Genomic DNA, 24,665 nt, shown 5'->3' on the forward strand with positions numbered 1-24,665 from the left:
GCGAAGTTTTCGGAATGACGATGCGCCATCTCGAGTAAGATGAGGAGGGGACAGGTACAAAGACGAACAAGACGCCCTGCTTCTGCCTCGAATGGTGCCATATCTGAGAGAATCCGGATCATTCAGAAAAGTTGACATAATTTGTCGTACGATCTAAGATGGATTTCAACGCATTTGCCGAGCAGATTCGTTCTGGGAGCCAGGCCAAGTTTCCTGCCAATGCAAACACCATCTCGTTTGCGCAGCAGCTCGACGCGCAAGACAAACTCGCGTATTTGCGCAATGAGTTCATCATTCCGACGAAAGGCTCTCTCAAAAAAAAGTCTTTGACCGGAACTCTCCCTAGTAGGTCCTGCCAAAAATTAGTGACACAAAATCTGTGGCACAGCAATCATCCCAGATCCAATACTAATTACCCCAAAAGACAATCAACTTCTCAACGGCAATGCAAATGTGGTCAATGGCACCAATGGAAGTCATTCGTCGTCCGAAGATGATGCGACTCCATCAGTCTACTTTTGTGGTAACTCGCTGGGAGTTCCACCCAAAGCAGTCAAGGACTACATTCACGCTCAGTTGGAGACCTGGGCATCGATTGGGGTGAATGGCCACTTCCAGGGCCTCGAAAACTCACCCCTTGTTTGCTGGCAAGACATGGCTGAGGACGTGGCGAAGAAAAGTGCAGCCATTGTCGGCGCCCTCCCCGAAGAGGTTGTTATGATGAATACCTTGACCGCAAACCTGCACTTTTTGATGGCCAGCTTCTACCGACCGACAGAGAAGAAGCATAAAATTATCCTTGAATGGCGGCCATTTCCGAGTGATCACGTGAGTCGACTGTCATCACATACGATTCGTATACCGAGCTGACAAAGACAGTATGTGATCGAATCGCAGATTCAGTGGCATGGATTGGATCCGTCCAAGTCGATGGTCCAGATCCAGCCCGATGAGAACTTTTACATCTCAACTGATCTCATTCTGAAGACCATTGATGAACATGCGGAGGAGACTGCCCTCATTTTACTTCCCGGTATACAATACTACAGTGGCCAACTTTTCGACATGCCTCGAATTACCGAATACGCGCAGTCTAAGGGCATTATAGTCGGTTGGGACTTGGCTCATGCTGCTGGAAACGTCGAGTTACGGCTTCACGACTGGAATGTTGACTTCGCGGCCTGGTGTACATACAAGTACCAGAATGCTGGACCAGGGTCAATGGCCGGCGCATTTGTCCACGAAAGACACGGAAAGGTCGATACCAGCGAGGGGAAGCCCAAGTTTCGCCACAGACTAACGGGCTGGTACGGCGGTGACAAGTCGGTCCGCTTCAATATGGACAACAACTTCCTCCCTACCGTTGGCGCTGGTGGTTTCCAAGTTTCAAATCCCTCAGCCATCGATCTCGCCTCGCTATCAGGTGCCCTCTCGGTATTCAGCAAGACCTCCATGGCTGAATTGCGAACAAAGTCTTTGGTGCTTACTGCGTACGCGGAGCATCTTCTTGATGGCATCTTGGCAGACGATACCGACGAACCTTCATTCAGGGTTCTTACGCCTAGGAATGCCCACGAGAGAGGTGCTCAGCTGAGTGTCCTGCTCAAGGACGGCCTACTCGAACATGTCGTGGAAGCTTTTGTTGAGGAAGGAATCGTTTGTGATAAACGCAAGCCAGGAGTTATCCGTGTCGCGCCGGTGCCCCTGTATTGCACATTCCAGGATGTATGGAAGTTCATGGACACTCTGAGGAAAGCTATCGCTTAAAAGTCTTCATGAAAAGTTGCTGCCAACACAGTAATGAGGCTCTATACTAATTAATAAAAGAAAGTTCGTTATCTACATGGAACACGCATTGGCAAATCTTGTTCCACAACGTGTCTCGGCACTCTTTGGCGTTTCATTATGGCAGCCTGTTAGATCTAGCTAGTTTCGATTTATAGTAATCCCGGAACGCAACGTATTATAAATGTGGCGCGTCAATGCTCTGTAGGATCATGGTAACTAAGCTGAACAAGCCTTCACCAAGTATGAAGCCTGTAGCCGTGGAAATGAGGCGCGATTCCTTTTCTCGACCCCAGCGCCCAAGGGTATAATAATGAATCAGACCTCCAATTCCTTGCGCCAAAATCATTTCAGGCATAATATACATGCCTGTGCTCTCAGTTAGAATTGGGATCCACTTAGTCTTCGCAGCTTGACGTACCTGCAGCTAACGCAACACTGGATGGTACGCAAGGAGACCAGCGACTACTAAGACGCTTAGAATCTTTGAGTATCTTGAATATAGCACCCAAAACCGATGCAACTATGCCAAATTTGAGTAGCCCAGGCGGCATGCCTCGGCCATATACTAGCCGAGCTGTTGAAATCAAGATGTGCGCCGATGGCATGGGAAAGTCTTTGGACGGAAAGCCGAGCATGTTGGTGTAAAGCCGGTAGACCAGCATCGATATCGCGGATCCAACCAACGATCCAATCAGTTGTCCATAGAAAAGAGACATCGGTGGCGCATTGACAAGATGTCCCATCTTGAACTCGTCCATCATCTCTGCCGCTTGCCAGACGCTTGCTTCAACAACACCAGCAACGGCTAAGCTGAGTAAAATGGCGTTTGGATTTGTTGAAGGTATCAGGAAGGCGAACAGAAATTGCGGGATTTTAGCTATGACATACCCGAAGCGTTAGAGCCATTATCACCGCAGATAGTTGGAGCAAATACCACATACCAATATAGGCCGCCCCTCCAGTCCCCGTTTCTCCGTAGCAGCGAATGTTAACATGACTTAGCGGTAAGATTGTGAATACTGCCAACAGTAAGGCTAATATTGGAACTGAAGACCCAAAAAGGACGATCATAGAAGCGAAGCATAGAAGTAGGCCGGCTAGTATCCAGATCAGATAGACTTTGGTGGTTAATTTGTCATCCCGGTAGTGTAAAGACCCAAGGAGAGGCAGTGCTTTAGACCGTGATGAACTTCTGATCAGAGGCTGTGTATCCTCTTCGTTGTCGGATCGGAGATGTCTTTTCAAGTATGTTGTGAGGCCCAGCAAGTTTGGCATATAGACATTGAAGGAACGTAGGAGCATTGTCGAAAGAGTGATGGCTGTATCGCCTAAAATCAGTGCAACTGCTATCCACATGATCCAACCTCTTGAGCCGCTTTCCCAGTCGGAGACAGAGCCAGGGGCCCATCCGTTGAATTTGGATAGAGGTGAAAGTATGCCCCACCCAATCAAGCATCCAACGACGATCCAAAGGGTTGTGACTGGAGGCACAATCAAGCCAATGGAGATATAGCCTGGGGATGTCGAGAGAGAAAAGAGCCATTCTCGAGCAAGATAGTTGCCGAAGATATTTACGGTACGTATTTGAGGGATGAAATATGCAGTGAGGGACTGCATTTGATGTCAGCGAGGCGAAAGGGTGGTCCAAGAAAATTGACGCTCACGTAAAGTGCCGCAAACAAGAATGTGATGAGAATGAGTTTGTTATTCTGGCTCCAACCATGTTGCACAAGGCTATCGTCAGTATCAACTGAGTCTTCTACAAGTGATGGCTTTTGCTTGTCGTTAGTGCTATCCAAATCATTCTGAGCGCGGAGAATTCGATCCGCAATGTCAGTATCCCGGTGTAATGATCCTATCATAGCCGCCGACGACGTTCCAAATGGGAATGGCAAAGGCTCTTGGACAAGAAACCGTTTTCGCAGTGGTAGGGTCACGGCAACACCCAGGATACTGACACCAATGGACCAAACACAGAGTTGAGACCAGTCAAGTCGGAAGGGGCCATTTTCCGATTCGTTGGTGAGGAACTCCATGGCCGGCAAAATCCCGACAGATCCGATGGTGAAAGGCATCAAGCCCAAAGAGCTCGCAATAACAACCATTGTCGCATGTTCTTGGGGGGTGAATGGGAAAGCTAAATGATCTTGGACCATTTTGAAGAAGGCAAAGCCCAGTATGGTTGAAGGAAGGCTCATTATGGCTAAGAAACCAGTACGAAGTCCGAAATACGTGTTGGATAGGCATATTAAGAAGCCAACAATGATGCCGACGGCCGTGGATCGGAGAGTTAAAGAGGAAGCGGGCTGTAGCATTTCTTGTTCCCTTGACCTCGAGGTAGAAGCTCTGCGGTGTCGTCGGCTGGCTGCTTCGATATCTCGAAATCCAGGCATGATCGCTTTCCTAAAGTGCCTGCGAAGGAAACACGGTCGAGCTTTTGGAACTGTCCAAAAGGTTAGGAAGTCAGAATAGCTCCTACTCGTGGATAGGGAAGAGGTACGCAATGGCCTTGCGCTCCAGGCTCTATGAAAACCTAATCACATGCACAAAATCCATTCCCCATTCGCACTGATGCATCGGCAGTGAGCTTGGGTTTATGTGTGGTGACACAGAGGCTACGTCATCGATATTCTCACATCATCCAGCATACCCACCCCATGGTACCGATTTGATGTTTTGCGGCCTCCGCCTCTAAACAGAGAAATGCAATAATGATCATGAAGAGGGCTGGGTTTTCAAAGATATTTACGGCGGAAATACCATATGAGAGTTCATTATTTTCCAGCCGCAAAAGTATACAAGACTCATTGCGCTACATAAGGCGACTAGTCTGGCCGTCAGCAACGGCATTGCATGGGCTGTGGAGGGCGCGAAACTAGGAAACAGTTGCAGGCGCAAGGTGTTTGATCTGCATCTGCGATATCGTTCAGTTAGGCGGTACAGAACACTAGGTAGCTGGGAAAGGGACGAGCTCTTCAGCCTTGTCTGTCCGCTCCTATTGTTTGATTCTATTTTCAAGCACACGAAGTCAACACTCACCCATCAAGGCACCTGGCCTTCTCATTCATCGCGAGAAACTATACAATGCCAGCCAAGATATGCAATTGGCACAGCAGAACGATTACCTTGGCTCGCTAGCTGCAGCTTCAAACGCGATCGTACACGGTACCATCCATCGCGAGTTTTTTCTCTAGGGCTGTTTGTTAGTTTCGTATCGTACATAGCGAGATATTTGCATAGTGGCCTCTGAGACTGTAACACTATTGAATTCATACAAGCCCTGGACTGCACAGTCAATGAGCCATGACGAATGCCTTAAGCCCAAGTCCGTAGCTTCCTGGTCTTTTCATCGTTTATGAAGTTGCTGAACGACTAGACTGCCAATCATGGTACGCTCTAGGTACTTTTGTGGTGAACAGCTGCTCATCTCAAACGTCTTTGAACTGACTGGAAGGCCATGACTAGATTCGCGTTACAAGCATACATATGATCAAGCCCCCACGGTCCCAAGAAGCTCAATGAATGCGAAACTTTTGTCAACAACAATCAATACGGATATCAATCTCCGACGAAGTGCGTGTACACCTTGCGGGTTGCCCCGACCTAGCGGGAGGTTGGGTCGCGACTAAACCTTCGGAGCATGCCCTTCGGAGCAGAGGAAAGCCAATCAGCGAGCCTGAGCTCGATTCGAAGAACACCATCCGCTTTGAGAAATTCGAGACAAAATGCCATAGGCACATGTAAGCTACTGTGGCTTGCTGTCTTTGCCCGCCGTTGAGGGGTCAGCAGAGCATATTCAGCCTATCATTAACCCCGCCAAAGTTCCGCAAGATCTCGATGGACCAGTCTGGGCGTAGCGCAAAGCACACCTTGGTCAGACGACACGAACATGTGACGTCACCTCTATTGCTGTGTTGTGAATATTAATGCAACTGCTTTCCCCACGTGAATAATCAGTTGCGACATCCTTCTACCTATTGCCCACATCCACCCCACTGCTCATCACAATACCTATCAATCCGAGTCACGTCCCTCCATACCAGAAAGCTCTCAATTTTGATCACATTCACCACCCTCTCGACAACGAACGAAATCACGATGCGTAACGCAGTATTCGCCCAGTTTCTCCTTCAGCTCTGTTTCGCGCTTTTGGCTGTCGCCGCGCCGGCATCCGATCCTGCTGTTGGCACAGCAGCTCACGGCAATACCTGGCAGTATGGCACTGGTGGTGGCATCCTCGGATTCATAGTCCTTGTACTGGATATTATCGTGTTCCGTGAGTCTCCCCCAGAACAGCGTCCTCGACGGCCAAATACTCCGTTGTTTGCATACAGCTATGTTGTCTTTGCTAACAGTTCCGTCCGCTTAGTTGAGGTTCTCAAGTCTGATCGACCCGTCAGTCACAAGGTGCTCTGGTGCCTCGTCGTCTTCCTTTTCCCCATCGTCGGCATGGTCATCTACTGGCTGTTCTCGAACCGCGCTGCCCACAACTCTCGCTCTGGATACGAGGCAGTCGCATAAAGGACATCTTGATACGTGCATTTTGCACTTGGTGCTGCTCAGGAGACTGGGGAAAGATACCTGATTTTTGCATTGTGACGAATGTATGCACTGGCCATGGTAGTGCATGTCAAGATGCCTGTGTCGATCACCTAAGGTCGATTGGCGCTGTGGATATTTCGGGGGCCAATGATATCATCAATGCCTTCAGCACAGTGAAAGTATTGTGACCGGCTTCAGCTAGCCGTACCTATGTAATATGTCTTGTATGCGAACAGCTAATGCGTGCGCACTCGCCATGTCTACAAGCTGCAATGAGTCCGCACCACTTAATTAATGAGTCGACGGAATCAAGTTTGATGTTACAACTAGATACGGCGATGTAGTGCGATTCGAAAGAAAACTACTTTTTCGACACAACTTCGCCGCCTCTACATTAATGGCAACGTTGGTGTTGATAATTACAGTAGAGAGATGGCACGGGGATCGCGACCAATACATGGTCACCCTGGCATTCTTACTGGGATGGGTGCGGTAGCTGCGGCGGTGGAGTCTCTTATGAGTGTGAGCAACGCCCGTAAATGACTTAAGTGCGAGCTCAGGACGCATTAGGAGAGAAGATGGTTCAAATCTCTGGGGGCTCACCAATTTTGCCAGACCGCTTTACACTAGGACTAAGAAATATTCTGTGCCTCGATACATGCGTCTCATTGATGTTTCGCACGCGGTCGAGCTCAGACCTTGTCGTTGGCCAAATTGCATGTATGGTGCCAACATGGGACGAGCGCTAAATTCACCAATGTCTGGATGGGCCTGAAACAGAGGTGGCTATGTTATCCGTTGTTTCGAGCTTATGAAACGCACGACGCTGAGAGAAACCCTGGGATGTTTTGCAGTCTAAGGTAGGCTCAAATCTCGCGAGAACTTCATTCTCTTTTTCCCTAACCTCTACATCATCAGCGATCACGAAGGTACGACGACGAAGCGGCCGCTATCGAGAGCCTGAAAAGTGCCCCACAAGTCCTCAGAACAAGCCACGATGGAGTCAAAACAGGAGGACCATGAGCCTTTCTTAGGCTTTCGGGACGACCCTAACAAGCGAACTTCCACCGAAGACGAGATGGAGAATGACAGCTCCCGCCGCCAACAACAAGCTCTAAGAACATCACACCATGGCAGGCTTCTCCGAGACGTCCTCGTATTCCTCGCGACATCTGTTCTATGGGTCGCAGCATTCTACCTTCTAGTGCCCAGTCCTATGGCCCAGAACACGGGCGGCAAGGTCACCGATGGAGAAGATGGGGGAATCCGAACTCCAACATCGAGTGACTACATCGCGGCTTTCCATAATGTCACTTCCAACGCCGAATATATCTCTTGCGGAAATTCCACAGCCGAGGCGAAGAAGATGGGTTGCAAGTACGATACCCTGCTGAATTATTGGGTTCCAGCACAATGCTACGACAGAGAGTTCGAAACGGAATACAAAGATGACGATAGCTGGAATGCCTTCGCGGAGTATGTCAATGAATGCTTACTCAAGTCAATGTGAATTATTACGTCCATACTAACGCATACTCTCTTACAGTCAAAACTTAACGCAGCCCATAGCCGCAGAAGCAATGGGCGATCAAGAAGTCTATTATACTTCAATTCGTGACCATTTAAACCATTGTTCGATGCTTTGGAAAAAGCAATTCTGGACCCTTTTCGAAGAACGAACCGCATTTGATGGCATAATTGTTAACTCGTTCCACACGGAGCATTGTGCCGACTTTCTTAAGGATATCTACGGATCAAACCGAACTGAGGCAACGCTGGTCAGGGTTGGCTTCTCAGGATGTTGGATTCGGAATAATAGCAAGGATGTCTAAAAGAACAATGGAGAAGGAGGCTTATAGCTGTCGTATCTACACACGCATTTAACTGTCTAGATCGCGTTACTCAGTGATCTTGAGCCTCGACGACTCATCATGACCAGCAATGCACGAAACCGCAACATGGCTTGACAGTCAAGACTTTGAAGCAATAAGCATTTGATGGAGAGTAGCAAATTAGATCTTGGTTCCCGCAAGATGTGTGCCTGAGAAGCTAGCTTCCCAAATCAGATTCCAATTCCCTTGGCGGCGCACGTCTATACCAAGCCACCACATCACATTTCAATAGTTTGTATTTTCTCCGCTATACTGTTGGTAAGAACACGTAGTTCAATCAGGGTCTCTTCGGATGCAAGTTCCCATAGTCCAATGTTGTGAGGGAGTTGTTCTGTTTTCTTCTTTTTCTGGGCAACTTTAGTCTGGTATTATGACGGCTTGAACGTCTACAGCTTCTGACCATTGCCGATCTGGCATTTCCCTTTTGTCGAGGAATCTGTACATAGCTGTCTCAAAATACACTTAAGCTTTGCCAGTCAATGTGCAGATCGCTATCGTCAAACTGGAGCTCACTCCAGTTTAACAACCCCCCGTCAGCCCCAGGCCAAACGTCAAAAGAGCCTTGTTCAGTTACAGCCCGAGTTGAGGCCCAGGATGGCTCCTCCTCCGTATATCCCTCCGGGTTGCCAGCGCTGACACTGCTTAGGCTCTCCAAGCTGAAGAGCCTTGAGACGTAACGACTGCCTCCAGCATTATTCAACTTTGAGCGACGCTCTGTGATGGCGGTAGCCAACGACATCAATATTTCCAGGTAATGTGCGGCCTGGGGGCTTTGGCCAGCAAGAAATTTTAAAACGTCCATGGCTCCTTGAAATGCTCTATCGGTCTCGAGATCGATGCTGACCTTTGCGAAGCACTCTACTCCGAGAATGAGTCCTGCAGAGAATACTAAAGCTCTGTGTGGGATGATTAGCGTTTTCTCAGAGCGAGCCTTGCAGAAAGAGCACAGATGCTGAAACCAAACCGGTTGAATCTTACTTCAGGATACACATGCTTCTCTCGAGTAGCCCAGCCTTTAGAGCGTCAGCACACGTTTGTGCCAGATACACGGCAGCTTCGATGCACGCCGCGGCTAGCGGCGGGTGATGAATCTTGTTTCCTGCTTGACTGTTGAGGGAGGAGATGAATATCGGCCGAGTTGCTAGTGTGACAGCAAAATAATACAGACAAGATACATGGATCTTGGCAACGGCCATTCGGTTGGCTTCGATGGAGTCTCCCAGAGCTTCAAGCTCTTCCGGGCCTTCCAAGGGCATGAGCAGATTCCTTTTCCAGCTATCTATATTGACCAGAAGCTGTTCCACGACGGGAACCGTGACATCTTTACCGTGATATAAGATGTTGTTGATATCATTGATGACTTCAACAATCTCACACGTTGCCACAAGATATTTCGATCCATAGTCGCAATCGGGTGCCAAATCTCTGATCAGAGGCCTAGCATCCGTTCCTGCCGTGGCGGCAGGCCGGCCCAAGAGAGAGCTCACTAGCTTGTCTAGGATTCGCACACTGATCCAGACTCTTGATCTTTTAAAGCGATGCAAATGTGAGCGAGATACGACTAAATTTTAAAGAGGTGTTTCGGTTTGGGATGACTTACTTCAAAAGTCCACACTGATGGGACTTCGGCTCACACATATACATAGTCTGACTATGAAGGCCAAGTGCAAGAGCAGCCCTTACGGCAATGGATATGTACATATACGCTGTATTCCTGCGGCAATTCCCAAGCATATAGAATGCCATGAGTAAGAAAAGTCTGACCATGTCTAAGTCTGGATCTTCTAGCAGTCCAGAGAATGCTTGTCGCTGTGCTTTGCGAAAGAATGTGAAGCTGTGATCTTGAGCTTCTAGTGCACTGCTACACTGTGCTCCTATTGCCATTACCATGTCCCTGATGGCATCTGAGAGGTGCGATGATTGTTTTGATGGCCAAGCCGCCTTGTCAGCGGAAGCATTTTCGTCAAAGGGTGATGTAACTCCGATAGAGATGCTGTCGGTTAAGCACATTAACTCCCTTTGATCGCCAGAGTCTAGAATATTGATGAGACCTTCCGTCTGTGGCAAGATACTTAGTTACAATCAAATTTGAGCAGGGAAGTTCTCTTACGATTGTATAGTAACATTTCAAGTAATCGAGTCGTTGCTGATCGCCCAAGTCCACGACCTCATCTGATGAGATCGACCGCCTTGCCTCCGGAGACGCGGCCTCAAGCATCGTTTCCATTCCATCATTGTGAGAGAAAGGTGAGGGGCCAATCTGTCTCACCACCACTTGTCGAACGGTTTGAAGGAACGAAATTGCTGCAGCGCCTCCAACGAATACTTTTATGTGTACGTTCAAAGTCAGTAATCTCAGTGGCGCGATAGTAGGTTGAATAAACCGCCCGATAACTACCTACCTTGTTCACCGTGGGCACTCCGGAGTAATCTACTTGGATTGGCCAGGAGAGAGGATTCTGGCTGAGTACCCTCTCTGGTGTGTGATTCTCGAGGAGGTGTCATGGGACTTTGATGCGCATCAACACAGGGTTCTTCGGATTCTTGTTGAGAAACTGAAGGAGACATTGGGAATGGGTTTGGAGACGGCTCCTTGTCAATCTCAATATGCCGTCGCGGACGAGTTTTTGATGACCCGGAAGCGGCTGTTGACACTGTGATAGAACCGTGCTCGAAGGATGCGCGTGATCTTCGCCCACCAGCAGTACTAGCCCTTGTAATTGAGGGCCTTATCGTTCTTGAACCTCTGGGTAGATACGTCATGCGACAGTCGGGCTCAAGACCACGGCGGACACATTGAGTGCAAGGTGCAGTGCCGCTGCACTTCTTCTTGGCCTCGCGGCAGAACTTACAGGCCTCAGCAGCACGCTGACGCTGGCTCTCGGGGACTTTGGGGCGAGGCATGATGTGAGGAGCACGAGAAGCTTGAGGATTTTCGTGGAGCGATGGAGATGCGTAAGCCTTCCTACAAACGATCAGACGTCGGTCAGTCCAAGTCAACAGGGCTGCTCAGTTGTGTGGATCACCTGATAAGAGAGAGTTTCTTACTGCAGTAGGCACATCGGTTGCCGGCTCCCGGACCCTGCACCCCGAACCCCGCGTCCCCACCCCCGCTCACAGTGCTGCATTCGGAAGTTCCTAAATGGCTTCCGATGTTAGCACAACGAGAATTAGTTAGTAATTGCTGATCAGCTGCCTCACAAACCAGCCCTGATAAGCTATGATTTCGAGGTCGCCGTACGATGTCTCACGCACGCAAATGGTCTCTCGGATAGCAGTAGCTGTTCCGGCAATCTTCCACACTCATTAATCATGCTATTCTTAAGTACTTAATCTCGAGTCTGCTTGATGCTCTTATGCGCGAGAATTGATTCTTCGTGACTCTTGCTACATCCATGGGCAAATGATAATAATGTAGCCAGTCAATAGTGAAGTTACGAATCACAGAATGCCTACCAGTGGCCCGCTATCACACACGAATGCATACTACAGAATCGTATCTGGTATTTTGAAATTATCAATTGTGATTGATAGGCCGTTTGCAAAGCGACGCTGTATCCACTGCCTCGCCTTTACGTCCATGTCTAGTCTCACCTACAAAGCTTCATTTGAGTATTGGCTTTACGCCTCACTGTCCTTGAATCCCGGCAGCTTGAACAGTTGCTTGGCGTTGTCCCGCCCAATCTTCTTCTTGTCGTTATCATTGATGGGAAGAGCATCATACCAATCGCATCCATCCGAGAAGGACTCAAAAGGGTAGTCAATCGAAAACAATATGCGATCCGCTCCTACTTCAGCCATGCAGAACTGAAGAGTCGTGGTGGAAAAATGCCCACTGGTCGTGATCCACAAATTGCTTGCAAAGTACTCGCGGATAGTTCGCTTGCAAGACAGCCCCAGCGGCTTCTTCACGTCCTCAAACCAGTGGTTGATGCGCCACATGTCGAATGGTATCTTCTCTCCTAGATGGCCCAATATAATTTGAAGCTTGGGATGGCGATCGAAAACGCCATTTGTGACCATTCCAAGGACGTGCAGACTGACTCCCTGCGAAAAGCTCAATGGAGGTCCAATGAGCCACGAGCGCTTTGCCCATAGCTTTTCGTGAATCGTTCCGGTGGGATTTCTTGGGTGCAGGTAGAAAGGAACATCAAGTTCGGTCACTGTAGACCAGAAAACATCCCACTCCGGGCCGTCGTAGAAGATCATGTCGTCGCCATCAGGGCCTGCCCGCTGAGTGTCATTGACAAGCGCGCCCAAAAAGCCGTACTCAGTTACACAACGCCTTAACTCTTCGGCAGCTTCCTTGGGGTCATGCATAGAAAGGGTTCTGGCACAGGTTAGCCACAGAATAGTTCAAGTGCTTTCTAAAGACGGATGACTCACGCAAACGCGCCGAAACGTTCAGGGTGTTTCTTAACCTCGGGAGCAATGTAATCATTGATCTCTTTGGCCAACAGCTGTGCTTCCTTCGGATCCCAGATGTCCTGGATCCCAGGTGCTGTGTACGATAGAATGGTGAACCCAACACCGTGTTTATCCATGTAGTTGAGCCGAATGTCCGCGACATCGGAGATTTCAGCTGCGTGCTTCTCAGGGTCGATGGCAAAGAGTCCTGCCCACCAACGTGTTTTCTCTTGAAACCGTGGGAGGGCAAAGGCTTCCTCGAGAGCAATTTTTCCGAGCATAATGGCGGATTTGCGGGGTTACAAGTTGTTGAGCTGATGAGAGCACAGTCGGGCTACTTGTGTGACGAGGAGCTGAGGGAGATGAATCAAGCGCAGGTAGTCAAAGGTGCAAAGGAATTAAGATACTTCCGCATCTGATAGATTCTTGGGGTTCGGCGGGTGTTTAAATCTCGAGTCGATCATAGGCACAAAGATAGATGGCCCTCTTGATCCGGAGCATAAGACGACGGCTTCGAGCAAGGCACACTGTCGCGTACCGGGCCGCTCGGTTTCATCCCACCGCCCGCATCGGAATAGATAGCATTAGGCCTATACCTTAGGTACAACAGTCATAGTGAAGATCTATCGCCTGTCCTTTCGGAACTACTAGGTATGTGTGCAGCGGATATGTACTTTTGGAGAGCTGGCCGACTACAGCCAAAGTTTGGGTCTACGACACAGTGCGGGCTCAGAGCGGATACGACTACCTTCCCATCTACCCAAGCACTTAAGCCACCAAGTTCACGTGCGGCTTATCTAGGGGACCTTAGCCGATGGTGGCCATGAGCGATGCTGAACCCGCCTAGCCGAAACAAAAGCTGCTTACTTTAAGGTGGCCCGTAGCCGACAGGTCTGATATTTGCAGCATCTCCGCATCTAGCCGCTCGGATGTGCATTTATGAAAGAGCTAATCCCAATCTTCTCAACGACGTCGGATAATGCACTACTGATCGCTCCCCCGCCACAATTGAGCATTCCAGCCGTTGGCAGCTTAGTGACGTGACTACCTGTACCTACCTGCATGATCCCATGAATTTGGCTGGCTACTCGGTGAATGGTGTCGCGGAATCGCGGTTTTGTTCAGCGCGGGAACCTGAAGGCCGTGATAGTCAATACGCTATACATTGTAACAGCGGCTAGAGAAGCAAATGCACCCGTGAGATTGCCTCCAGGGAAGTAAGAGAATGATTGCTTCCTGCTTTTTGGGTTTGTAGCTGCAACAGTATCGCCATTGTTCAAGATTCTACGCGGCGATTACATGCAAACTACATCATTCTTTTGGCTTATAAAACACTTCAGGCGGTTTCCAGAATCATTTTCTACATACTTGATCTTGTTGCATTGTTGCCTCAAAGCTCATATATTGCGCGAAAGATGTCTCCGGCCCTTGTTCGTTGGATTCCACTATACAAGCCAGCAGAGAGACTTTGAGGTCCATTGTTACAATGTACACATATTTGGCTAATTTGTCTTCTCTTATTGGCATCGACTTTTGTGAAGTAATTCATGCCCATATCCTACAGAAACGATAGTGGAAACCTAGAGTATCAATGTACTAGAGACTTGTGTTGGAAATAGTCAACACGCAGTTCGAGGCCACTTTTGTGTATCAAGCCATCATAGTGGGTACGCATGGCTGCTACTTGCTATTTAACGTTCCTGTTTCTGGTAATATGCATCTCGCATGCTCGCGCCGGCAACATACTGTTTGAACATCCGAAGCGAGGGCATTATAAGAGTTGTCTCCCAAAAGAAGACAATTACAAGCTTATGAGGTCGTGGAGATACCTCTCAAACTCGTCCAGGATAATCTCAAACCCCTCAGTGGTTGAGAGTGGATCCAAACCATCGTTACGAGGAATGTGGCACAGGAGCTTGCATCGTTCACACGCGTTGTATGACCTCGAGGTTTACTCATCTGAGGTGGCACAATGGCTCGCATGATGATGAACAACGGAGATGATGCATGCTGTCCGCATTGATTCGAAAACAAATGTTTTGCGATTGGATCGCGACGAGCCAAATATTTTAACGACACAGGCATCGGAAATGCGCTGTTCTGATTGATTGGCATGTTAATATGTTTCGCTACTACTATGACCGAGGGGCTAATGCAGGCGATGTAGGAATTCGTTTCCCCGCTGTCGATCTTCAGCGGCTTAAACTACCAGGCCAAAGCGTTTTGTCTAGATACGAGGAATGGGGCCTAAGCATCGGAAAACACTTGGGTTGATTGGTGCTTACGCCGCGAACTGCAAAATGGTTTCGTTCTCCAACTGCAAGTTGCCTGTAATTCTAACAATGGGCGTATCTCCATCTACAGGTGACCACGACCCTAGATCCTCCACAATAGTAGCCTCCGTAGTCATGGATCCGGAGTACGGCAACATGACAATGATGAGGCCGACTATATAATAGACCCAAAGTATTTCCCAAAGTTGACCTCACTGCCCAGCACCATTCCAACAATTTTGTCAGCAACTTAAATCGCGACCCAATATTTTTTGTTCATCGCAAGAATCGTCCTACCTTCCTCTCTAATGATGGGGTTCACTATCATCCAGGCTTCGGTTATTGCAGTTTTAGCCACTGCGAGCTTGGCAGCCCAGATATCGAACACTGCCGTACCTAAGCCTTGGAGCAATTTCAACAACAATGGCGTGTTCTATCCAGAGCAGACCGCGACTAGCTGGAGAACTCTATACGGCCGAACTCTCCAGCTGCCTGACCAGTCTCTTCTTCTGTCTTGGGAAGACTATGACCCCGCGGCAACTTTGACTTACTTTCCCATCTACAAGTCAGAAGATGGTGGAGCGTCGTTCACTGCTTTCTCCAGAGTCGACGATCAGGTCAATGGCTGGGGAAACTGGTATCAGCCATTCCTTTACGAGCTTCCACAGCCATTGGGGGGGTTTCCGCAAGGCACCATTCTCCTGGCCGGTGTCTCTACGCCACGTAACCTCTCACAGGCGTACATTGATTTGTATGCCAGCACCGATCAAGGAAAGGCGTGGGCATTTGTCAGCCATATAGTCTACGGCCCTGGTCCGGAGACAATCGCCCGGGGGGACAAGGCAGTCTGGGAACCTTTCTTGCTGATGCATAAAGGAGAACTTGTGTGTTATTATTCCACTCAAGTGGATCCCGATCACAACCAAAAGCTTTCTCACAAAACAACCAAAGACCTGCGTCAATGGAGCGATGAAGTCGATGACGTCGCCCAGGCAGATGCAGGAGTGCGGCCCGGCATGGCTACAGTGGCATATAGCCCCATCTCACAAAAGTATGTCATGACTTTTGAATACTGTGGCGGCCCTATCGCTGGCGGATGTCCAGTCTACTACAAGGTCTCCGACTCTCCCCTGAACTTTGGCTCTGCCGAACTTCAGCCCATTATTCCTGGTGACGGCCAGCTGAATCCTAACGGGAGCCCGTTCGTCATCTGGACTACGGAGCCTGGAACAAATGGCACGAGTGGTGTTTTCATCGCCAACGGAAGTAGCCGTGAGGAGGTGTTTGTGAACAGCGATGTCGTCGATCCAAACGGTTGGAAGGTAGTCAACGTCGGGCAGTGGTCAGCTTACTCCAGAGAACTTCGGATCATCGCCACCCCTCAGTCTGGCCCCTCAAACGGAAACCCTAAACTTCTTCTCACGAACGGGGGAAATGTTGGCTGCTCTGGAGATTGCTACAACTACGTTGCTAATGGTGTAGTGGATATACCCACTTACCATACCTAGGGAGGGGCGAGCTGAAGCAAGCACACAATGTTGGATTTAATCAATTGATTCGTGGAACCATGAACTCTCCAATACAAGTGCTTCCGAGATTTCTGGTTACGTAGCTCTTACAAACTATAGATAGTAATCTTCCTAGAAGCATCTTAGTGTTCGAGCTCATGTACTAGAAATTTCTTCGTAACATTTATCATGTAACCCGCCTAGCAATATAGTGGGTTGTCATCGGCTATTTTTGCGAAGCTCCAGATCGTTCAAACCGCGAATCGTTTCGCGTGATTCAGTGATGAGTATGTAATCAAGTCTATAAGAAACAACTCATCAATGTTGAGAAAACCCTGTGACTTGATTCGGTTACATATGACCCGATAGGTCGATGCCAATAATTTCTGGCCCAACTTTTCCTATTTCCTGAAATGCATTGACACTTCAAATCTAGATCTGTTTCTGTTAATCATGCTTGAGGATAGATTTCAGTCTCTAACGAAATGTTGACGACTTATCAATAACGGTCGGACAAATGTCTCAGCCGGCGGATGCTTGTGAGGCTGAACTTGGCGTCACTCGTGGGTTTTCATCTCCTTTCCGTCTCTCATCTTTCCGAATGTTCATATTTCTTCAACACTACCGCATCAGCATTTCGATGCCATCCAGATTATTGGTCAACCATTAGATAGACTACGTGACCATATGTCCCCTTCAAGTTATTAGTCGTTCATTCGTCCTTTAGTATCTGCTCTTGAGTGTGATCCTGCGGAGTGGTCGTGATTGGGTATCAACGTTTTCCAATTCCGCAAAGAAACCACGTTTTAAGCAACTTTCTGTTGTCATACCGTCTCTTGACTGTTTGTCGTAATGTCTCCGCCGCTTCGGGAACTGGCCCGGGGGCTGGGGTAAGGGCGGTCGGCAACGCTAGTGGAAGTACGTACGGAGAAAGCGTCTTTTCTGGAATTCCATCCCCGTTTGCTCCCCACAACTTCAAGCTGGTTGTCAAATCACATTGATGCATTCATCACGTGCCTGACGGTGCCAATGACACCCTGCTGAAATGAGCACAATGGCCCACGCAAGACGAATGAAGGTAAACAACATGATAAGAGCACGTGGCCGGTAATGACCGGGCCGATGGCCAATTATGATTGTATATAACAAGGAATTGGCAGCTTATGTCGAATGCAAACATCTCTTGTTGCACGGCACAGAAAAGGGACTACAATGGCACCCATCAAGCTTGGCTTGGTATGCCTTACGGCAATCCTGGTTGAGGGAAGTTCGAGACTCCTTGCGCCAATTCAAGACATCAATTTACCGGCCAGTGAATCTGCTGAGCACCCTCTTGAACACTTGGGCGCAAACGGTCCTTGGTTCGCAGGTACATATATCTATTTGCCCTTCGACTCGATGCTTCAGCGTCGCTTACTTTCGATCGCTTATTAGGACCCAACGTCAACGAGATCTCATCCGAAATTCCGGAGAATTGTTACGTTGATCAAGCGGCGTATGTTTCTCGGCATGGATCGAGATACCCAGATACTGGCGCTTACAATGGATGGGTCTCAATGCAGGAACGAGTTAGTAATATCTTTGTCTGCCATCTAAAGCATATTCATTTATAGCTGAAACTTGATTGTGTAGTTTCATGCTGGAAACTATACTGCCTCTGGCAGCTTGAGCTTTTTGCCGCGGTGGCAAACAGCGCTAACTAATCCATCCTCTCAAATCGCTAACTTGAGTCCAACGGGCTACAAAGAGGCTCACGATCTTGGATACACTTTGCGAACCAGGTGAGTTCTGCTCAATAGCATCCAAACCCAACAGAACACCTGTGCTAATCGAGTTAGATATCCGGGCCTCTACACTGAAGGCGAAGACTTCATGGTCTGGGCTAACAACTACTCTCGAGTCCTACAGACTGCCAAGTTGTTTGTTCGCGGTTTCTTGGGAACCAATGCCACCTTGCTCGGTGATATCGTGTCCGTGACATCTAAAGGCTTTGCCGCTGGCATTGGCGACTCATTAGCGCCTTCTGATATGTGCCCAGCTTTCAAGGATACGGAGGGAGGCGACTACGTGACTGCGTGGAACAACGTCTACATTCCTCCAATCCTAACACGCCTGCAAGCACTCATCGATGGAAACCTCACACTTACGCAAAGTGATGTGTCGCAAATACCTTATCTTTGTGGTTTCGAAAGTCAGATCACCGGCCGTCTCTCACCTTGGTGTGATATCTTTTCGGACGAAGAATACCTCCAGTACGAGTACTTCCAAGACCTTCGCTACTACTACGGAGTCGGCCTTGGTACCGATGTGCCTCAGACCATGATGACCCCCTACCTAAACGCATTGATGGACATATTTGTTCAGGGGCCTTCGGTCACCGGCAGGCGCAAAGATGGGACCACTTTCAATTTACCAAAGCTTCTCGTCTCCTTCCTCAACGATGGACAGCTCAACCAGTTAGTGGCCGCCTCAGGGGTATTTGACAAGCAGCAGCCTCTTTCAAGTACGCATAAGGACGATGGCCGTCAATTCGTCAGCTCTCGCTTTACAACAATGCGGGGAACTATTGCATTTGAGAGATTGAACTGTGCCGGGGCTAGAAACGCTACACATGGCAACTTCACCAATGTTGCCCGCCGGAATCCAACGAACAGAAGATCAACCTGCACGCAGCCATCGCCCCCAATCCAAGACACCTGGAATACGACATATATTCGCATTCGTCTCAATGATGCTGTCTACCCGATACCTACTTGCAGCAGCGGTCCTGGTTCTTCTTGTCGGCTGGAGGATTACAAGCAATACGTCGCCACGAAGCTTGAGAACCAAGGTAATTGGATCCAGAACTGCAACGTAACCACACCTGGAGCACCAACAAAGGTGAGAGGTGCAAGTTTCTACACCGATCTTAGCAGCGCTTGGTTGAGCCATGTCGCTCCTTGAGGACGAGACGGTTAGGACCAAATCTAGACAAGCTTATTTCATTTCAATGTGATTAGAATATCTTGAATTTTTTGTATATTCAAATAATATCTCCAAAAGTTTAGCATCACTGTTGAGATGCTTCACGGTCTTATATCCTTATTGTCAAGTGAAAGGCGATATTCAAACCCTCTACTCCTCGTATTTCGCATCATAAGCGTTTGTTCCGTGAGCTTCCATGACCTACAAAAAGCAAACTGTATTTTGGGAATTGATGCTAGATAATGGGCTTGAGAACTGTTAAGTGCTGTAGCCATCATTCATACAATATTCTTGCTGTGGATGCTATCTTGTCAACATGTCCTCCGCCCAACGAGCTTAACGTGAAGAGCGATGAAACTTCGACTGGCCTCTGCATTAGTCCTTTGATATGCATAACTTCGATGGTGTAGAAAACGTCCCTCAACTCGCGTTACCTTGCCGTTGGCGATGCAAGTTTATACCCAATCAGCATACCGGCTAACCCAAACATTGAAGTAATATTCAAGTCACAGTCACCCACTCGTCAACAGGTCAATACGCCTTGAGTTCATAGCTTTCGACTGTTCGGGCTTCTCTTTTCAAGTCTTACCATGCTCCTCCCGCTTGTTGTCTTTCCGTGATATTTCGTCTCTGCCAGATGACTCCAACAAAGTTGCAAGGCAAAAGATCCCAACTCCCTATAGAGTGAAGAGGGACGTTCTGCTTTTATCTGATCTCATACGTACGATTCTCCCGACAAGCACGATTCAATCAATTAGTGAGTAAAGTACCATGTTACATTAGAGCTTTGGCAGCGCCCCTTTCTGTTACGCTCGTATTCATCAATTGTCAGGCTCATCGCCTTCCTTACTCGTTTGAAGTCGGTCTCAGCCGATAAAGATTGTTAACGCGGACGCCGATCCTAACGTCATTCCACACACTTTCTGAACTTTGACATAATGACCGCCGTGGGCTAGCGGTAATGGATCAGAATTTCTGAAGTGTGGGTTCAGGCTGACAGTTGTGGCCAGCGAAGCAATTCAAATTATAGAGATGGCGATAGTTGCGTTGCTACGGCCCGGTGATCTTTTTGTTTCTGTCGTGCTGATGAAGCGAAACACACAATCTAGTCTCCTCCGTTCGCGAGGGCATCAGTTCCATGATTCCCAAGTGGATCCTACACCTTCACTGTCGACATAGGTACGTCAGGGGCAGGGGAGGGCATGGACAAACTTTGTCCGAGTCACGTATACACACATTCAACCACGCAGAAACATTCATCGTGAGCGATCCTATTGGGTGCTACCTCAAGTTTGACTCCGAGCTTGTGCTTAAAACCGAAATCCCGATGTGTTTGGACCAGAGACCGTTACATCTCGCACGTGGGTGATGTGCCAAGAGATCCCATGTTGACGAGGTATCAGGGTACTGCTGCTTCCTCTGAACTCAATGAACCACATCTTCAGCGCGCTTTTTAGTCAAAAGGCAAAAGCTTCGTCTGGGTTGCTTGAGTGGAACTCTCTCCAAGAGCTGATTCTGTTATTTGAGTTAATGTCTGATGTTCCCCTCCCAGAGAAAAAGGTATTGGGTTCCTTTACATGCATGTTCCCGGAGAATAGTTGCTTAGACTCAATTCATACCCCGAAGATCAAAGGCCGCGATCAAGCAAAACCTAATAGGTTAATACTATCATCGTCGAATCACCTGATTCTGGCAGCCACCTTCATAGTCATCTTTTGGCTTTTACTCGATTCCGACGGTCAATGCATTGACGCAGGCAGCCTGTTCGATTTAAATCATCCACATGCGATGACCTACCTAACAAATAATGTCTTGAACATGACTGAGCAACTGACTAGTTCATAGCGGGATTTGGAAAACTCAATTTTATGTCGCGCGGGCCGAATACTGCTTGTTGCAGCTCAACCCGCCCACTACCATGCATAAGTAACGTTGACAGCACCCTCTTATGGCATTTACCTGTCATAGGTATGATCCATGGTACACTCGTATCATATTCTTGAGCCCTCTCACCTACATTTTCGTTATCAGCGTGAGAACTTTCTCTCATAGTCATTCGACACGCCTAGAATCATGGGCTGAGGCGCAGATTCTTTCGTTTCTGCAGGCGTAAAGTGTCACTTGTCACTATCTGCAGAGTGCCCAGAGTACCGACTATCGTCACGAGCTTTTCGGAATCCTGAGAATTCGAATTATTCGGGGCATGTGTCGCGCACATTAGAGTCTTGTTGGACACTATAGGAGCGCATACCATGACGGATAATATGGTAGGAGCGCTCGTTGGTTCGACAGTAGCCATGATATGTATCACTACACTGGTTGTCTCGATACGAATGGCTGTTAGAACAAGTCTGAGAACTTACGGCCTCGATGACGGTATGTGACGTGTGAGAAAGTAGGATTCGATCGACATCACTAAGTCGTGTATAGTTCTCATTACCGCTAGCTGGGTACGCCAGACCCATTCGACCAGACCTACTCTGCGCAGAGGAAAGTTGATAAGTGTTGTTCTATAGGTTTTCGCGATGGGCATGTTCACTGCGACCATGATCTGTGAGTCAACGCCTAACCATCACCTAGCAATTTACTTGACATGTGCGGCTGTCGAATGCTAACCAGCAGGAGCAGCGGCTCATTCAGGACTTGGCAGGCATCACCACGATGTCAGTGTTTCAGAATACGAGCAGTTCCTCAAAGTAATCCATCATCTCTGCGGTCCTGAAAATAGTCCATAGTAGCTGACTTGAAGAAAGTTGACTATCGCGACTTCGGCAACGTACAGCTACGGCCTGGCTCTCGCCAAAATGTCCTTCGCTGTTCTCTACATACGAATGCTACCAGATCGAAGACTCGTGGTGATGAACAGGGCCATAATCCTCTTTCTTTGCGGTCAGGCCATCGAAGAGAGCCTCATCCCAATATTCCAATGTAAACCGATTGCGAAAGCCTGGACCGTGGGTATGGAAGGGACTTGCCTTGACCTCCCGGTTCTATGGTGGAGCGGCGTAAGTGAAAAGTCTAGCCTCGACCCTGATGTCGGTATGTGACTGAACGAGATATCAAACTGACTGCAGAATACATCAGTTTGGATTCAATCTCTGCACCGACTTGATCTTATTCATACAGCCAGTTCCCACTTTATGGAAGTTGCAACTGCCGCTGGTCAAAAGACTTGGCCTCATCGCCATGTTGTCATTGGGTTTATTGTGAGTGCCACATGGATCCTCGAGCTTCGCTAGTTGCGTGAAGGAAACTGGACTCGAGAACATGTTCTGACCCATCTCTAGGGTTGTCGCTATTTCTGTGATTCGCATGCACTCCGTCACCGAGATGGGAATTGACGACACACGTGAGCAATCTACCTCTTCAAGACTAATCGTCAAAGCTGATACACATTGTCAAAGATGACCTAGCAACCCCAATATTGTGGTCTGAAGCAGAGATTAGCACCTTGATCGTTTGTTCATGTGTGCCTTCCTTACGAAAGGTGGTCCAAAAGTTGCCATGCTCATACCAACCATTTGGTATAGCTAGCATCGACACGCTGCCACGAGCCATCGAAACAATTGGCCAAACGAGACGAAAACAACGACTCACGTCGGAGTATGGCAGCGGCCATGAAAGATACTACTCTATTGGGTCAGGTTCTACAGGCAGGACCCTGAGGTATCCCTTGAGTGTATTGAGTCGACCCGGGAAGGCTTCGTCCAAGGCAAGAGAGGCACCACAGGAGACGCTACGCACCAGTCTCACAGGCGACATCAATAGCATTGCCAATCTGCGAAAACTTGGACTGGAGTTTGACTGCGACGTGGAGCGCAGTGCGGGAGATACGGTCAACGTACCCGAAGAGACATACTTTCCAATGGGAAATTGAAATGAAAAATTGAGAGCCGATGGCACATAGACATAGAAGTTATATCAAGAGATGAGTTGTCGCCGCGTCGGATCCGATCCGAGTTCTTGAATAGGTGTGAGAAGTGGAGGCCCGGACTGGGCTCCGTGCGGAAGAATATGGATCTTGACTGGCGGCGTTCTCCGGGCTACCGATAATCAATGACGTATAGAATTCCCCTTAAGTAGTGGCAGTCGCACGTGGAATCACTAGGGAGTCCGCGTCATGAGCTTGTAACTTTAATGAAATCGCCGGAACGTCGGAGATCGGTAGGTGGTAGTACCCGAGCTCGAGGCTTTGTACCACTTAACTACCACTGACGTACGACTCCAATTGAAAGCGTCATGGGTGGAATCCGTTCTTCCTCAACCCAATAAGACCATCTCCATGACCTCAACTTTGTGAGCTTCACGAACCAGGACTTTTCTTCTTCAAACTAACTATTCGAAATTTACGTGTACAGCACTGCTAGCAGAAATTCACAACATGGGCGTTTCACTGTCTACTGCCAAATGGTTGGCTCCACTATCCTTTGCTGTCGACTTTGCAGCTCAAAACTATGGCATGCTTAGCACTCCCAATATGAAGGATGTTCACGACGCCAACCTGTCATTTTGGTCGCCTCAGCCTTTCTTCATTGCTGGATTCTTCTTCCCTCAGCAACTTTTCCAGCTTGCCTGGCTATATCGCCTATACAAGGCAGACCCCAAAGTAGAGCCCATGGCCTCCGATATAGGCACTATGGTTGACTTTGCCCCATTTTACGCTGTCGGAAACTTCTGTATTGCTAGTGAGTAGCAATCTTTACTCCTCTGTCTACCTCTTGAGTTGTGCTGATTGTCTTCAAAAGCATGGATGATCTTCTGGAACAAATCTGACCTGAAGGTTGCAAACATCTTCGTCATCATTAATAGCCTTGCCCAACTGTACTTCATCTTCAATCGTCTTCCGCCCATGAACACAAAGTCTGTCAACTCTGTTCTTACCCACGTCGTTGCCAAAACCTTTGCTGGTATCGGCGTCTTGGACCTGCTACACAACGGTTCGGTTGCATACTTTGTTCACCAGCAGCCATCTACCACTGTAAAGGTTCTCACCGGAGTAGGGTTCGGATTGTTGTCGAGCATTAGTGATTGGATCTTTGGAGGCTGTCTGGTCTATGACTTAATTGCGCTGTCAGTCGGTCAATCAGCCTACGGCAACGCCGGTTGGAGCAGGCTTCTCGGCATCTACGCCGGTGGAGCTGCAGCCATTGTTGGCGCGCGTAATTTCCTGAGGTAAGACTTTGATCAGAAACAGTAAAGGAGATGCTTGCTAATTTTGCAAGACCGCCATATGTCAGTCAATCTACAGCCGGATACCAGCCTCTTTAAAGCGTTCAGTTGGCCTCTTGGTT

At 48.5% G+C, this 24,665-nt stretch overlaps 10 protein-coding genes across 10 annotated transcripts; 7 read left to right on the forward strand and 3 right to left on the reverse strand.

Moving 5' to 3' along the window:
* Nucleotides 1-158: 158 nt before the first annotated feature.
* CCOS01_12779 (kynureninase 2) lies at nt 159-1,767 on the forward strand (the record flags this gene model as incomplete). Its single annotated transcript, XM_060460927.1, has 3 exons — nt 159-345; nt 425-828; nt 880-1,767. The coding sequence occupies 3 exons, from the start codon at nt 159-161 to the stop codon at nt 1,765-1,767; spliced, it is 1,479 nt and encodes a 492-aa protein (XP_060308129.1).
* A 196-nt stretch (nt 1,768-1,963) lies between these two features.
* CCOS01_12780 (uncharacterized protein) lies at nt 1,964-3,893 on the reverse strand (the record flags this gene model as incomplete). Its single annotated transcript, XM_060460928.1, has 5 exons — nt 1,964-2,154; nt 2,207-2,665; nt 2,730-3,006; nt 3,052-3,399; nt 3,453-3,893. The coding sequence occupies 5 exons, from the start codon at nt 3,891-3,893 to the stop codon at nt 1,964-1,966; spliced, it is 1,716 nt and encodes a 571-aa protein (XP_060308130.1).
* A 1,993-nt stretch (nt 3,894-5,886) lies between these two features.
* CCOS01_12781 (uncharacterized protein) lies at nt 5,887-6,309 on the forward strand (the record flags this gene model as incomplete). Its single annotated transcript, XM_060460929.1, has 2 exons — nt 5,887-6,064; nt 6,158-6,309. 2 exons carry the CDS (start codon nt 5,887-5,889, stop codon nt 6,307-6,309), a joined length of 330 nt encoding a protein of 109 aa, XP_060308131.1.
* A 1,018-nt stretch (nt 6,310-7,327) lies between these two features.
* CCOS01_12782 (uncharacterized protein) lies at nt 7,328-7,840 on the forward strand (the record flags this gene model as incomplete). Its single annotated transcript, XM_060460930.1, has 1 exon — nt 7,328-7,840. The coding sequence occupies one exon, from the start codon at nt 7,328-7,330 to the stop codon at nt 7,838-7,840; it is 513 nt and encodes a 170-aa protein (XP_060308132.1).
* An 833-nt stretch (nt 7,841-8,673) lies between these two features.
* Nucleotides 8,674-11,126, reverse strand: CCOS01_12783 (uncharacterized protein; the record flags this gene model as incomplete). Its single annotated transcript, XM_060460931.1, has 6 exons — nt 8,674-9,118; nt 9,201-9,743; nt 9,823-10,280; nt 10,333-10,547; nt 10,625-10,698; nt 10,753-11,126. The coding sequence occupies 6 exons, from the start codon at nt 11,124-11,126 to the stop codon at nt 8,674-8,676; spliced, it is 2,109 nt and encodes a 702-aa protein (XP_060308133.1).
* A 717-nt stretch (nt 11,127-11,843) lies between these two features.
* Nucleotides 11,844-12,910, reverse strand: CCOS01_12784 (2,3-dihydroxybenzoate decarboxylase; the record flags this gene model as incomplete). The annotated part of the gene is made up of 2 exons (XM_060460932.1): nt 11,844-12,552; nt 12,609-12,910. 2 exons carry the CDS (start codon nt 12,908-12,910, stop codon nt 11,844-11,846), a joined length of 1,011 nt encoding a protein of 336 aa, XP_060308134.1.
* A 2,300-nt stretch (nt 12,911-15,210) lies between these two features.
* Nucleotides 15,211-16,410, forward strand: CCOS01_12785 (uncharacterized protein; the record flags this gene model as incomplete). The annotated part of the gene is made up of 1 exon (XM_060460933.1): nt 15,211-16,410. One exon carries the CDS (start codon nt 15,211-15,213, stop codon nt 16,408-16,410), a length of 1,200 nt encoding a protein of 399 aa, XP_060308135.1.
* Nucleotides 16,411-17,622: 1,212 nt separating this feature from the next.
* On the forward strand, nt 17,623-19,353 carry CCOS01_12786 (histidine acid phosphatase; the record flags this gene model as incomplete). Its single annotated transcript, XM_060460934.1, has 4 exons — nt 17,623-17,779; nt 17,845-17,978; nt 18,043-18,191; nt 18,249-19,353. The coding sequence occupies 4 exons, from the start codon at nt 17,623-17,625 to the stop codon at nt 19,351-19,353; spliced, it is 1,545 nt and encodes a 514-aa protein (XP_060308136.1).
* Nucleotides 19,354-21,626: 2,273 nt separating this feature from the next.
* CCOS01_12787 (uncharacterized protein) lies at nt 21,627-23,251 on the forward strand (the record flags this gene model as incomplete). The annotated part of the gene is made up of 8 exons (XM_060460935.1): nt 21,627-21,750; nt 21,805-21,824; nt 21,891-21,927; nt 22,003-22,070; nt 22,128-22,379; nt 22,459-22,580; nt 22,662-22,771; nt 22,905-23,251. The coding sequence occupies 8 exons, from the start codon at nt 21,627-21,629 to the stop codon at nt 23,249-23,251; spliced, it is 1,080 nt and encodes a 359-aa protein (XP_060308137.1).
* A 504-nt stretch (nt 23,252-23,755) lies between these two features.
* On the forward strand, nt 23,756-24,642 carry CCOS01_12788 (uncharacterized protein; the record flags this gene model as incomplete). Its single annotated transcript, XM_060460936.1, has 3 exons — nt 23,756-24,059; nt 24,120-24,546; nt 24,612-24,642. The coding sequence occupies 3 exons, from the start codon at nt 23,756-23,758 to the stop codon at nt 24,640-24,642; spliced, it is 762 nt and encodes a 253-aa protein (XP_060308138.1).
* Nucleotides 24,643-24,665: the final 23 nt, after the last annotated feature.

Source organism: Colletotrichum costaricense (genome assembly GCF_030867565.1).
Source record: "Colletotrichum costaricense strain IMI 309622 chromosome Unknown Scaffold_16.1, whole genome shotgun sequence".
Classification (NCBI taxonomy): domain Eukaryota; kingdom Fungi; phylum Ascomycota; class Sordariomycetes; order Glomerellales; family Glomerellaceae; genus Colletotrichum; species Colletotrichum costaricense.